General features: G+C 56.1%; 1 protein-coding gene across 2 annotated transcripts in view; it reads left to right on the top strand.

Annotated features, from left to right (window-relative positions):
* The window catches only part of MAP2K5 (mitogen-activated protein kinase kinase 5), a 262257-nt gene extending 258051 nt beyond the window's left edge, over positions 1 to 4206 (top strand). For both annotated transcript variants that reach the window (XM_005685146.3, XM_005685145.3), the window contains one exon: positions 3762 to 4206. In XM_005685146.3, the coding sequence (XP_005685203.1) occupies positions 3762 to 3866 (105 nt within the window). In that variant the 3' untranslated portion in view covers positions 3867 to 4206. The remainder of the gene's footprint in view (positions 1 to 3761) is intronic.

The raw sequence follows: 13558 nt of genomic DNA, 5'->3' as shown, positions 1-13558 counted from the left end.
CTTGTCCGTGTCTGGATTCCTCTGCCTGGGAGAGGGGGCCGGGGTGTGCATTTACCCAGGTACTGTAGAGGGTGTGGTGCGGGGGGCCACACAGAAACCCCAGGAGGGGCCTGTGAGGGCAGCCGTCATGCCACAGGTGTCGGAGAGCATGCGGTCCTGAGCATGGCACCTGGCGTCCAGAGACCCAGGTGGTGCTTCCAGCCCAGCCCTGGCTTCCGTGACTTCACACAGGTCCCTGAGTGTGTTTCCTCATCGGCCAGGTGGCCATGTGCACCTCCACAGTGAGCATGGGGATCTGGTGGGAGAATCAGGACTAAGCTCTTGGCAAGGCCTGGCACACAGCGCTCAGTCCAGGGTGCTGGACTCGGTATTAACCAGTGTATAGTTTCCATCCATCTCCAGGCTTCTGGTGGTTGCAGGCACCTGCTCAGGCCTGTCAGGATCTACCTAGGAACTGGGGCCCCTCAGGGTGGCAGAGTGATCTTCATGCTTTTTGCCAGCATCATCCATCAGCTTTTGTTTATTCATTAAACTCGTGAGGAATACCTGCTCCGTGCATGTCTGGGGCTGGAGGAGCATCTGCTAGGTAGGGAGGAAGGGAGCCCACAGGGTGGCGGGGTCACAGGGGCTGGGGTCCAGCCCTGAGAATGTACCAGAGGAGCAACCAGAAGCCCTAGCACTTAACAAGTCATGTTCCCTCCCAGGCTCAGTTTCCTCTTCTGTAAAATGGGGTTATGGTGTACTTACCCTGCTTCCCACCCAGGGCTGATGGGAGGGGGGAGTCAAGTGAGAGTGACCTACCAACCTGACACCACTCTCGCAGGGGTCAGGACCTGCAGCCTCAGTCCCCTCCGGTCAGGCAGGCCTGAATCCCGTGGCAGAAATCAGGCAAGGGAAAAGTGACTCCCAGTGTCCGCCTGCCCCTAGTCAGCCCGGGAAGAGCCCCGGACAGTAGGTTTGGGTTTCAGAGACTTGTGATCCAGTCACAGCTCTGGGAGCCGGCACAGGTCAACCATGAGCCTGTGGCCTCTGTTTCCTCATCTGCAAAGGGGAGATTATCATGGCACCTGTGTGATTCAGCGCCTCCACCCCAGACCTTGAGGCACCCTTGGACCCTGGAGGCAGAAATGCCCCCAGACTGCCATGATCTCTAGCCTTCCCAGTGCCATCTCAGCCCCAGTTTCCTTCTGGACAACTGTCCGTGCTCTCACTCCCCACGTACTGGCTTTCTCGGCGCGTCCAGTCACGTGGTGGACCAGGCAGTCTCCAGCTCCCAAGTTCACCTGTCACAGCCCAGGCTGCCTGGGGAGGCTGGGGTCTCCCCTCCGTCTCTGTGTCTCTCCTTTCTTTCTCCCTCTGTGATTCCTCTTCTTATCCCCCCAAACCCATCAACAGTAGCTGGGGACAAAACCACTCATCTCAGTCACTCCCGTGCTGGGTGGTATAAAGCCCCAGGGGTACACAGGAGGTGGGGGTCCCGTCCCAACCAGGGGGTGGGGGTAGGAGAGGAAGGGGGCAGAATCTCCACCAAAGCGGTGGATGCCCACCCTCTCCTCGTCCGCCTCCCGGGACACCTGGGCGAGATGCTTCCTGCAGCGCAGCCCTCAGCCTTGCTGTAGCTGGAAGAACTCTCCCCTCTCCCCTCCTGCGGTTCCGCTCTGCTTGCTCCTGAACAGATGACAGCAGAGATGCAGCATATGGCCCCCAAAGTCACCCGGCATTCTGGGAGAGTGACACTGTGCACCCCGGGCTGCAGGGGAGGGGCCCACCGGCTCCTGAGCACGGCATCTCCCTTTGTTCTTCAGAAGGGCACAAGGTCGCCTCCGCTGAGCCTCCTGAAAAGGAAACGTGCTCGCTGACTTCAGGAAGGGTTCCTTCTGTCTGACTGCTGATTTAGGCAGGCATACATGAGGTGGGATTATATATATGGGTGGGGGGACACATGAGGTGGGAATATGGGGGGGTGGGAAACGTATGAGGGCCACGAGAGAATCCCACCTGGGCTCTCCTGCCTCAGCCCCCCCTCAGGCTTGTGCAGCCTGGGGGGATGCCCACCCAACCTGACCTCCCACCCCCTTCCCCAGCTGCAGTCTGAAGGGGCACCTGCTCATTTGGGGGGCCTTGCAGGTGTGTTGGAAGCCATAGACAGATCATAGAAGGTGCCAGGCAGGGCTGCAGGCCCAGCTCCGCTGTGATCTTGGTGACCCTCTGCCCTGGGTGGGGTGCCCTTGGCTCCCTCTAAGCCGAGCTCCCTTCCTCCCTGCACCTTTGACACTGCTCCCTGTGCCTCTGAGCTGGCCCCACACAAGGTGCTCCAGGAGCGGGTTTTCCTGCCCAAACTGGGAAAACTGGGCAAGGGGCGTGGTGTCAGCCTGGGGTGAGGAAGCCTGGACGTTCTTCTTCCTGTCCCAGGGACATCTCGGGGCTGACTAAGCAACCCCCTTCCCTCCCCCGGCCTGGGCTTTGACTGCTCCTACAGACATGGGGTCTAGGCGTCCAAGCCCCAACCCAGCGCCTCCTGATGAACTCATAGGGAAAGCTGCCTGGAAAGCCCAGCCTGGGGGAGGGCGGTAGGGGTGGGTGGGGAGAGGGCACCTGAGAAGGGCTCAGAACAGGCGGAGCAGGGCAGCTGGAGCTGGAGAGCTGAAGCCAGAGGGAGAAAAGGAGCTGGGGGTGTGAGAGCCCCCTATTCTCTCTGCTTGCCAACCGTGGCTCCCTGAGTCTCAAGCTGCAGAGTTTGGTAGGGGAGGACACTGCCTCGCGAGCGCTGCTTAACAGACAAGCACTTGGGGAAGAGGGGAAGGCTTTGCAGTTTTCCTCTCACCCGTGGCTGCCCCTGCTTTTTTTCTGACCATTCCCGGGAACTCCCAAGGAGGCCCTAAGATCATCAGGAGAGATCTTGTCTCCTGGACAGCAGGGGAGGGAGTGACTCTGGGTAAGTAGTTAGACAATGGCACCCCACTCCAGTACTCTTGCCTGGAAAATCCCATGGGTGGAGGAGCCTGGTGGGCTACAGTCCATGGGGTTGCTAAGAGTTGGACACGACTGAGTGACTTCACTTTCACTTTTCACTTTCATGCATTGGAGAAGGAAGTGGCAGCCCACTCCAGTGTTCTTGCCTGGAGAATCCCAGGGACCGGGGAGCCTGGTGGGCTGCCGTCTATGGGGTTGAACAGAGTCGGACATGGCTGAAGCGACTTAGCAGCAGCAGCAGCAGTTAGAGCATGAGGCGGCTGTACTCCAGAGTCCAGTTCCCAGCCCCAGCTCCTCAGCAGGAGCCAGCGCATCCCTCCTGCCCCCGCACCCCCTGACACTTTGCCTTCCCTCCACTCGTAGACTGTGGCTTGTTCATAGGAGAGCTTGAAACAAAAGAAAACTGGGCTTGGCGTAGCCCCTGGCGAGATGATTCTCTGGTTTCTGGGCAGGAACTGGACTGGAACGCTGGCGGCTCCGGTGTCCGGCCTTGCCTGCCAGCTGTTGGGAGTGATGCTGGGCCGAGCAACGGCCAGGCTGTGTGGAATTAAGACAGGTTCATACCCTGGGGGACCTTCCAGGCTGGTTGGAGTTTAAGGAGAAGGTAGAATATGAGGGCTGCAGCAAGTGCTCCAGACAGGCTCCAGACTGCTCTGCCCGGGGCCTCAGTGATCAAGGCTATGAAACAGGACTGAAGCTGCCCTCACCTCTTAGGGCTGTTGAGGCGCCCTAAGGTGACGTGCAAGGTCCGGGGAATGCCTGTCACAGCTCCCTCCTCTTCCCCACAGGGCCACCCGTTCATCGTGCAGTTCAACGATGGAAATGCCACCGTGGTGTCCATGTGGGTGTGCAGGGCGCTGGAGGAGAGGCGGAGCCAGCAGGGCCCCCCCTGAGTCTGGGTGGACACTGAGAGCTCAGGACTGGTCACCAAGGGGAAGACCCACCTGTTGCGCCTTCTCCGTTTGCTGTCCGCACTGAAAGAGCTTTGCTGGACTCACCTTCGACACTGCTGGCAGATGGCCTTGCCTAGGGAGCCCTCAAGGGTGGCCCGCCCTGCAGAGCCAGCCCTCACCCGCCTCGGGTCTGGAAGCCTGACTGGCAGGGTGGGTGGAGGGCTTGGGGCATCAAACACGGAGGCCCCTACAACCTGGCCCTTTCTTCCTAACCATCTTGTCAAGGTTGGGCCCCTCAGCTTCCCTGATGGGAATTAAAGTATTACTGCTTTGTAGCTGCCTCCCGCCATGAGGGCCGTGCTGTGCAGAGTGTCTGTTGCCCACCCAGGGCTGGGAACGGGGCAGGGACTGCGGGGGGTGGGCAGTGCCAGCCCCTCCCCCAACGTGCTTCCTCCAGTTTCTGAGGAGGCTCGCAGACCAACCCATTTGACAGGTTAAAAACTGAGGTGTGGAGGTCCCTGAAGCAAGTCACCTGGCACGAAGTGGCCCAGCCAGCGCCCATCCTGTGCCATTGCTGGGCTGGAGTTTGTCCTCACCCTCGAGGGCCAGGCAGTCCCGGCTCCCAACTCTGGCTCCAACACGGTGATCTGAGCCGTGCGGGAAGGAGACCCAGAGCTGGAAAAGGACTGGAGTGGTTCTCAGAGGCACCCCCTTCCCTCCCACCCCAGCCCCGCCACCAGCTCCTCTCCACAGTGAGCTGGCCCCCACTGCCCTGGCCCCCGCCCTCAGCCCGGCTCACTCACCTCGGGCCATTCAGAGCCGTCCTGTCGAGTAATGCTCTCAACCACCCGCCAGGTAAGTGTTTTTCAGGAGGAAAAACATTTTACAGGTGAGGAAGCGAGGCTCAGAGAGGCTGGGGTTCCACTTGGAGGTCCCAGTGTTACAAGAGCCCCCTCCGCCTCTCCTGTCTCCACCCTCCCAGTGCCCTCTGGCGTGCTGGGCCACGGCCTTGCTGCCTTTCTCTTTCACCCCCCACAGCTCGCCCACCTGGAAGTCCTTCTGTCTTTGCCTTCAAAGTGTATTGATTGCACCGCTTTCCATGCTCATCCAAGGCACCACACCTGGACCGGCCCGCAGCCCCCTCCCAGGGCCCCTGCTCCCACCTCCCCGGCAGTCTGTTCTCCACACGGCCGCTAGAGGGAGCTGGTTGGAACACTGGGATCATGGCCCTCCCCACCCAGAACCCCCAGGAGCTCCTGTTTGCTCACAAGGCCCAACGGTGGCCTGTATGACCCTATAGTCTGCCGCAGCCCCCCACCCCGTTATCTCTGACCTCAGCTCCCATCACCCCCCACTCTCACTCCACTCCGGCCACTTGGCCTCCTTACTAACCCTTGAACATCCAGGCCCACTCCCCACTGAGGGCCACCACAGAGACACCAAGCTGACCCCCAGACTGCAAGAGCAGCTCATGCTCCCTGCGTAGCGCAGGGCTGTGGGGAAGCCGCTGCCCAGCCCCGGACCCCAGCTCCCAGGCCCCCATTCGTTAATCAGGGGCCTGGGGCTAGTGCTCATCAGCGGAAGCTGATGGCAGGTTGCTTCCTGGCCAAGGAGCCTAAGAGGCCGATGTGCCTTCCGTGCGCCACGTTTTCCCACCCTCTTCTAAACGGACAAGTGACTCCGGTGGGAGGCGGGGAAGGGCTGAGATACCAGCGGAAGGAGCCTGAATCCTTGAATCACCACATGGAGGTATGTGTCACCCCCAGGAACTGTTGCATTGATGGCTGTTCAATGAGCTTGAACTAAACTGTTTGGAGTTTATGTTCCTGGCAGCTAGTATTACACCACCTCATACGGGCCTTCATACCAAATGAAGTGTATCCACGTGGCTCCCTTCTGTCCCATTCAGGTCTTTGCTCACATGGCATCTCAGTGAGGCCTGACCTGACCACCCTATTTGAAACCGCAGCCTGCCCACAGCTGCTCCCTGGGACCCATGTTCCCCTTGCCTGCACCACCGCCCTCCATCGCATTTGTTACAAACCATTAATTGTACTCACTTGTCTTATCTTCCACCTCCTTCCCCCACCCCCAGCAGAACGTACGCTGCACAAGGGCAGACATACTGTTTGCTTCACATGATATCCACTCCCCCCCACCCAGTGCCAAGAACCTGGTCTTGCAGGCGCCCAGTAAGTGTGGGCTGAGTGGACGGTGGTGGGGCTGTGGTTCCAGCGCTGCTCAGCTCTTTGCCCATGAAGGCTCAGCCTATGTGTGACATCCTTTTATTTCCTGGGGCAGAGTTGTCATGTTCTTGGTAACACTTTTCAAGGTGGTGCAGGCCTCCAGCTGCCCCTGGGCCTCGGGCAGAGCATTCATCCACTTACCGAGCACCTGCCGCATCCCTGAGGCTGGGAGGTCGCAGGATGAGATGAGGCCCGGGCCATCAAGGCTGCTGCTCCCCGGGTCAGTGCTCAGGGCGGGGAGAACTGCATGGAGCACATGTTTGGAAAGATGCTCCCCAGAGGGACCTGCCCAGCCCAGGACAAGAACCAGCCGCCACCCAGACACAAAGGTCATCCTTACTTTGAGAAGATGCACCCAGGCAGCCTGTTGTCCTTGGATTCCCAAGCCCAGGGAGAGGGAGAATGAGCAGGAATCTCATGTCAGCACTTGCTGAGGGCTTCCTTTATCAGCTGTACCATTCACATGATAGGAGCTATTGTGAATGCCCCCATTTTACAGATGGAGAAACCAAAGCGCGGAGAGGTCAAGAGACTTGCCCAAGGACACCCAGCAAGTGAGTAGCAAGGTACCGTTTGGAACGCAGAGCCATACTCTCAACCACACACTTAACCATGGCTCCAGAAGTCAGCTCCACAAGCACTGCCTGTGTAACGTGAGCAGGCGCACACCCTGTCCTCTAGAACAGAGTTTGCACACGAACTCTGGTGTGCAAGGATACTGTATCGGTGCCTTTGGAATGGGGCCCAGGGATCTGCTCGCTGACCAGCCCCCTCCATCCCGACACAGCGCCCTCCAGCGGCACTGAGAAACACATCCTCCAGAGGGGCGATCAGAGACTTCGCACAGGGCTCTAGTGGTAAAGAACCTGCCCGCAATGCGGGAGACGTAAGGGACGCAGGTTCAGTCCCTGGGTTGGGAAGATCCTGGAGGAGGGCGTGGCAACCCACTCCAGTATTCTTGCCTGGAGAATCCCCATGGACAGAGGAGCCTGGTGGGTATGCTCCAGGGGATCGCAAAGAGTCACACGACTGAGTGACTAACGCTTTCACTTTAACTTTTTCAGAGGGCTCTTCAAGGCCCTGGACCAGGAACAGGATGACCTTGAACAAAGCATGTCTCATTCTGGGCCTCAGTTTCCTCTTCAGTAAATGCAGGAGTCAGTCCCACCAAGTCCTAGAGCTCCTCCCAGCCCTGATGTCCAGAACAAGGCTCCTCCCTTTGGGGGGTCACGAACTGCCGTGTGCATACCGTAGAAGGGACAGACCTCGCCGCCAGGATAATGTGCCCCTGCACGCGCACACCCATGAAGTTCATCCACACCTTAGAGTTTGTGGAGTCACGGAACCCACCCACTCAAGGGCTCCAGGTCTAGACCCTCAGCTTTGGGACAGCCCCTCAGCTCTGAGTTTCTCTCAGCTCAGTGTTGGGAAGATGGGGGGCTGGGCAACTCCTGAGGGGTTCTGCTCCAAAGACCCCTCTGGCTGGCGGGCAGGGCCACCTTCAACGCATTTAGGTTTGGTCATCCCCCCAGTCACCCCAAGGCCAAGCTGCCCTTGCTCTGAGGGTCGTGGAGGACTGAGACCAGGCACACAGAGGGACAGGAGTGAGCTCCTGACTGCCCAACTGCCACCTCACCCTGCCCACACTGCCAACCCCGCTCCTCCATCCAGGCCCCTCTTAAAAGCCCCGCTCCTCTTGGAAGCTTCCTTTGCCTTTCTCTGGTAGACTGTGAGCCCGCCGAGGGTCCGATTCATCAGCCTAACACGTGGCACGTGGCAGGTTCTCTGAGGTGGGGGAGGCTGGGATAGGAAGGGTCAGGCCCGCAGGCCCCTCCCCGGGCTCAGGGACACCCGCTTGCCTTCTAGGCAGAGCCTCCTGGAGACCAGAGCCCCATGGGATACAGCCTCGAGTCTCTCAGACTTTCAGGGAAGCCTGGAAGGTGGTGGTTTCTGGGACAGGTTGGTCCTCGTGGAGACCCCAGGTCACATTGGGAGGTGGGCCCCACCCAGGGCTTGGAGCCAAGTCCCCCCAGCACTCAACCGCCTGGACCTTCCTTGTCCTGCCCTTCGAGCTTTCCCATCTGGGAAACATGGGATTACAGGACTCCAGAGCTTTGGAGATCTTCCAAGAAGAAAATGGGAACATGGAGGAATGGTGGGACCCTTGTTCCCCAGGTGTGGTCAGACAAAGGCCCTGCAGCCCCAAAGCAGTGTGATCCAGAGCCCAGCCTAGCTGGGGGGGGGCGTCAGGCCAGTGCAAAGTGGGCTGGATGCGGAGCCTGGCTGAGAAAGCCATGTGTGCCCTGCCTGCAGGCCAAGAACCAGGGGCCTCGTACTTGAGCTGAACAGGCCTGGAGCTTTGTGGGCAGGCATATGCTTCCCGACCTCTGCACACTTGAGACTGAAGGCCAAAACATAATCTCAAAGCGAGGCCCTGGGAGAGTGCCAGGCAGGCAAGCCAGCAGCTCTCCAGGCCCCTCTACTGCACAGGTGGGTTAGAAGGGGATGGACGGCTGCCTCCACGTGGGCTGGGGAACCCAGAGAGGACCGAGATACTGCATTAAAGATGTCTTCCATCCCCATGACTGCTGCCCATGTTCCCCATGGGAGCTTCATCCTTTAGCTAAATCTGGGCCCTATTAGAATGGGCCTTCAAGCAGCCAGACACAGCTGAGTCCAACCACAGGTGGGAGGCTGAGAAGAGGAGCAGCTCTGAGGGGCACGTGGAGAAGGTCAACAGCTGCGGTGATGTGGGATGGGGTCGGGGGAGGCAGGATGGTGGAGGGGTGGGAGCCCGCACAGGTGGAGGCAGTCAGTGGCGCAGGATGCATTCCCCATGCCAGGAGCAGAAGGGGGATGGGAAGGCCTGCAGCCCTCCATGGTGGGGCTGGGTTTTGATGCTCTTCCTGGCATTGTCATGACTCCTTTCCGGTTGGCAGAAACCATGTCCTGCTCCACCTGAGATGCCCATATAACCTAAGAGGCAGGCGGGTGTGCCTGGCAATGGGTGGGGCCCCGCAGAGGGCAGCCAGGGAGAATCCCAGAGACAGCCCAGGCTGGCACAAGCCACCAAGATGGATGATGAAGTTGGGCAGGGGGAGCTAGCAGAGCCCGGCCTCGTAATGACAAATTTTCTGCTGAACAACTACAAATATTCGCGGTGACTTTGGACCGAGTCAGAAAAAGACTTTGTTTCCTCCCTTGGCGGTATCATTTGTCTTGTTTTGAAGCCACGAGATTGCAGGCACGAACTTATAGACTAAAGTTTGTCTTAATTGCTGTGGCGTCACCACCTCTCTGGCAGATAACAGCACAATGAACGAGTCGATGGGGCTGAGCCCTCCAGGTCCTTCTTCTAAAGTGAGACAAATTTCCCTTCTTTGAGCCCAACAGTCCATCGGCAGCTCTGTCATTTATTTATCTCCCTAACAGTTTGCATTAACTTGCAAGGGATAAAAAGTCTCTCCTGCCCACAGACTTAGTTAAAAGCATCCAGTCAGGTCGTACTGCTGGTTCTTCCTAAGAGTTTGCCTTTTATCTTCCCCCCGACTGGAGGAAGTGGGGAGTAGGGAGGGCAGTGGGGTGCGCACTGAGAAAAGCAGACAGGGGGTGGGGGAGGGGGAGAACGTGAAGGATCCCCTGAGTTTCACTGTCCAGGTCACTTTAGTTCTTAGAAAGAGGAGAAATAGAGCTGGCTTGCAGTATCAGCTGGGCATGGCACACCACCTTCACACTCACCCTGTTTGGTCCTCCCAGCACCCCTGCAAGGGTAGGGGCATGATTGCCCCACCTCTGCCTCCCACTCCATGTTCCCCTCACAGGGGGGGATGCCCTAGCCCTTTTGCTAAAAAAAAAGAAAATTGTTTTTTTATTCAGGTGTACCAGGTCTTAGTTGCATCATGTAGGACCTAGTTCTCCCACCAGGGATCAAACTCAGGTCCCTCCCAGGAGCTCATAGCCACTGGACCACCAGGAAAGGCCCTCTAGTCTTAAATGAGCTGAGCATTTCCTCTGAGCCTTGGCACAGGCTGTTCCCTCAGCCCTGGACAGCTTTGCCCACCACTCCTTTTCTCCTGACCAACTCCTACTCTTCCAAGACTCAGATGAAATGTTCTGGGGAGGCATTTTTCAACACTCCCCCAGCTCCCCGCCACCACTCAGCCTCACTGTCTTGACCTCATCGGTTTTCTCACACCGCCTGTCTGCCTTGTTCTAGTGAGAGCCCCAGGAAGGCGGAAGCTGGGGCACTGCCTGACATTCAAGAGACGCTCAAGAAATAGTGGTTAAATAAATGAAGGGCAGACTGGTGGGACCAAGGAGCTTCAGAGAAATCAGTGACCTGGCCTCTGCCACCCCACCACGTGGGAACAAGACCCTGGTTAATACTGGGCAGCAGTGGAGTGCAGCTGCTCTTTAATCTCTCTTCTGTTCTGCATTTTCCTGATACAATGCAACAATCATGTATTATTTGTATAATAAAAAGTAATTTGTTTTAAAGGTAGTTTAAATCTGGTGATCAGCAAGGTGGTGGGAGAGGCAGCATTCAATGTGAGTTTTCTGACACCCAAATCGAGCACTTCTCCACCCATGCCTCCCGGATCCCTATTTGGCAGTCCTATGCGGGAGGCAGTGGAGTGTAACAATGAGCGGCAGGGGCTTGGGCTTGCAGACCTGGGTTGGAATCCTCATTCCTCCACCGACTTGCTGTGCAACCCTGGGCAGGATGCCTAACCTCTCTGGAAGGGCCTCAGTTTCCTCATTGGTAAAATGGGGTCATGACGATGTCCTTCTAATGGGTTGTTGGTGTCATTATCGAATCATTCTCCAGTCTGACTTGGACACGCCAGAACACTTCCCCAAAGCCCTGGTCTCCTCCAGACACCCCTGCCACACTTTCACACAGAGCCGCACAGCCACCCCTCAGTCCCTGTGACCCCCCACCTTTTCATCTGCGCCCCCCCGCCGCCCAGCCCTCCAAGTCGGGAGGACAAAGGATGGGAACGTAAGATATATCACTGCCAGCGAGGGCCACTGCACATCTGGTGTGAGAGCCTGGCCTGGGCTTGCTGGACTCTTAATGACAGTGCCTGTGGGTGACCACACTGCCCCCTACCAGTGTGATCCTCGGCCCACACCCAGGCCTGCCTCAGCTTGCCCAGGAGGTCTGTGCAGCTCGGGGCAGTAGCCCCAAGCTCAGCCTTGGCCACACCCAGGCTCTGGATTCCAGGCTCAGGAGGCCAAGGAGGGGGACAGAAGCACCCTCACCCAAAGCACCCACACTGTCATCCATATTCTGCAGTCAGGGTCCTGCACACCAGCTTTGCAGAGCCTCTTTTTGAGAGACATCTGTAGTAGGCACAATACGGGGACAGCCCCCTCACTACAAAGATCTCCACGGCCTGACCCCAAGAATCCATGAATATACTCATGTGGCTTTAGAGATTATCCTGAAAAGAAAAAAGATTATCCCGAATTATCCAGGTCAGCCCAGTGTAACCACAAGGGTAGAGGACCACTTTAGAGAAGGTGGAAGAGGGAGGCAGCAGGGGCCAGGCAGAGGCGGAGAGCTCTGGATACGCTACACTGCAGCCTTTGAAGATGGAGGAAGAGCCAAGGGGTGCAGGCAGCTCTAGAAGCTGGCGAGGATGAGGAAGCCGATTCTCCCTAGAGCCTCCAGGAGGAATGCAGCACCTTGCCAAGGCCTTGAATTTAACCCAGTGAAACCCATTTCCAATTTCTGACCTCCAGTATTATAAAATAATACATTTGTATTGTTTTAAAACACTGGTGATGTGTTATGGCAGAAATCAGAAACTAAATGTCTCTTCATTTTCCAGCCCAAGCTGTTTCAAATACCCTTGAAACACATCCTTCCATCTGTACATCCTTTTTGTTGTTGAGTCACTAAGTCATGTCCGACACTTTGCGTCCCTATGGACTGTAGGCCGCCAAGCTCCTCTGTCCATGGGGTTCTTCAGGCAAGAATACTGGAGTGGGTTGCTATTTCCCTCTTGAGGGAATCTTCCAGGACCAGGGATTGAACTCACGACTCCTACATTGGCAGGCAGCTTCTTTACCCCTGAGCCACCTGAGAAGTGCATGTATTTCCAGACCTCCATCCTCAGCTGTCCTCCCCACTCACCAGCCCATGCCTGCTCTCCTCTCTCTCCTCTCTCTTCCCCTCCCCCAGCACCTCGTATCCAGCGCCAATAACTCCCGTTTTCCAGGAGCCTTATCCCCTCCTCCAGTTCTACTCCCCTCTTGGTTCTCCTCCCCCAACAGAGCTCAGTACTCTGGTCTCCTTGACCCCCGGAGGGTGACCCTTACAGTACCTCAGTTATCTCAGTACCAGGGACTAGGGACTCCCCCAGGACCTCTGAATGCTCCCAAGCTCCCTGAGCTTGCCCAGCTCAGGCTCTGGAGACACTGTTTATTCATCAGATCCTTCCTCAGCACCTCCTGTGTTCCAGGAGCTGGGGAAACTGTAGGAATCAAGACAAGCTAGTCCCTGTACACTGGGGCCTCAGTTTCCTCAACTGCAAAACAGGGATAATATCTGCTGTGCAGGATGATAATATCTACTGTTATTGTGAAGATTAGAAATAGACTAGCTGGGCCCCCTCTCTGGGGAGGCCCCATCTCTCCTGGGGAAAGGAAGAGAGTCATTTCTCCAGGCCAGAAAATCCAGTGGGGTGCCAAGACAAGTTAATGGGGAGAGGATAATATTTTCAACAAATGGTGCTCTGAAAACTGAATATCCATATGCAAAAGAATAAATTTGGATTCCTACCTCATATCATACACAAAAAAATTAACTGTAAGTGGATCAGAGGACAAATGTAGGAGCTAAAACTATAAGGTTCCTAGAAGAAAATATAATAGTAAATCTTATGATCTTGGGTTCAGCAAAGCCTTCTCAGTTCTCACACCAAAAGCACAAGTAGCAAAAAATAAAAGATACATTGGACATCATCAAAATTAAAAACTTTTGTGCTTCAAAAGAAACCATTAGAAAGTGAAAAGACAACTCACAGGGTGGAAGAAGTTATTTGCAAATCATGTATCTGATAAGGGACTTGTTTCTAGAATATATAAAGAATGTTCTCAATAATAAAAGTACAAATAATCCAGTTGAAAAATGGGCAAAGGATCTGAGTAAACATTTCTGGAAAGATGTACAAATGGCTAATAAGCACATGAAAAGGATGTTCAAAATCATGACTCAGCAGATAAATACAAACCAAAACCACAACGGGATACCATTTCACTAGAATGGATAATAAAAAAGATAGATAATAAAAAGTACTGTCAAAGACGTGGAGGGACCAGAACCCTCATATATCACTGGCGAGAATGAAAATGGTGCAGCGCTTTGCAAAACCAGTCTGGTGTTTCCTTAAACAAGGCTAACATAGAATTACCATATAACCAGGACTTTCCTAGTGG

This window comes from Capra hircus, chromosome 10 (assembly GCF_001704415.2).
Source record: "Capra hircus breed San Clemente chromosome 10, ASM170441v1, whole genome shotgun sequence".
NCBI classification, from domain to species: domain Eukaryota; kingdom Metazoa; phylum Chordata; class Mammalia; order Artiodactyla; family Bovidae; genus Capra; species Capra hircus.
This window is presented reverse-complemented; position numbering and strand designations above follow the sequence as displayed.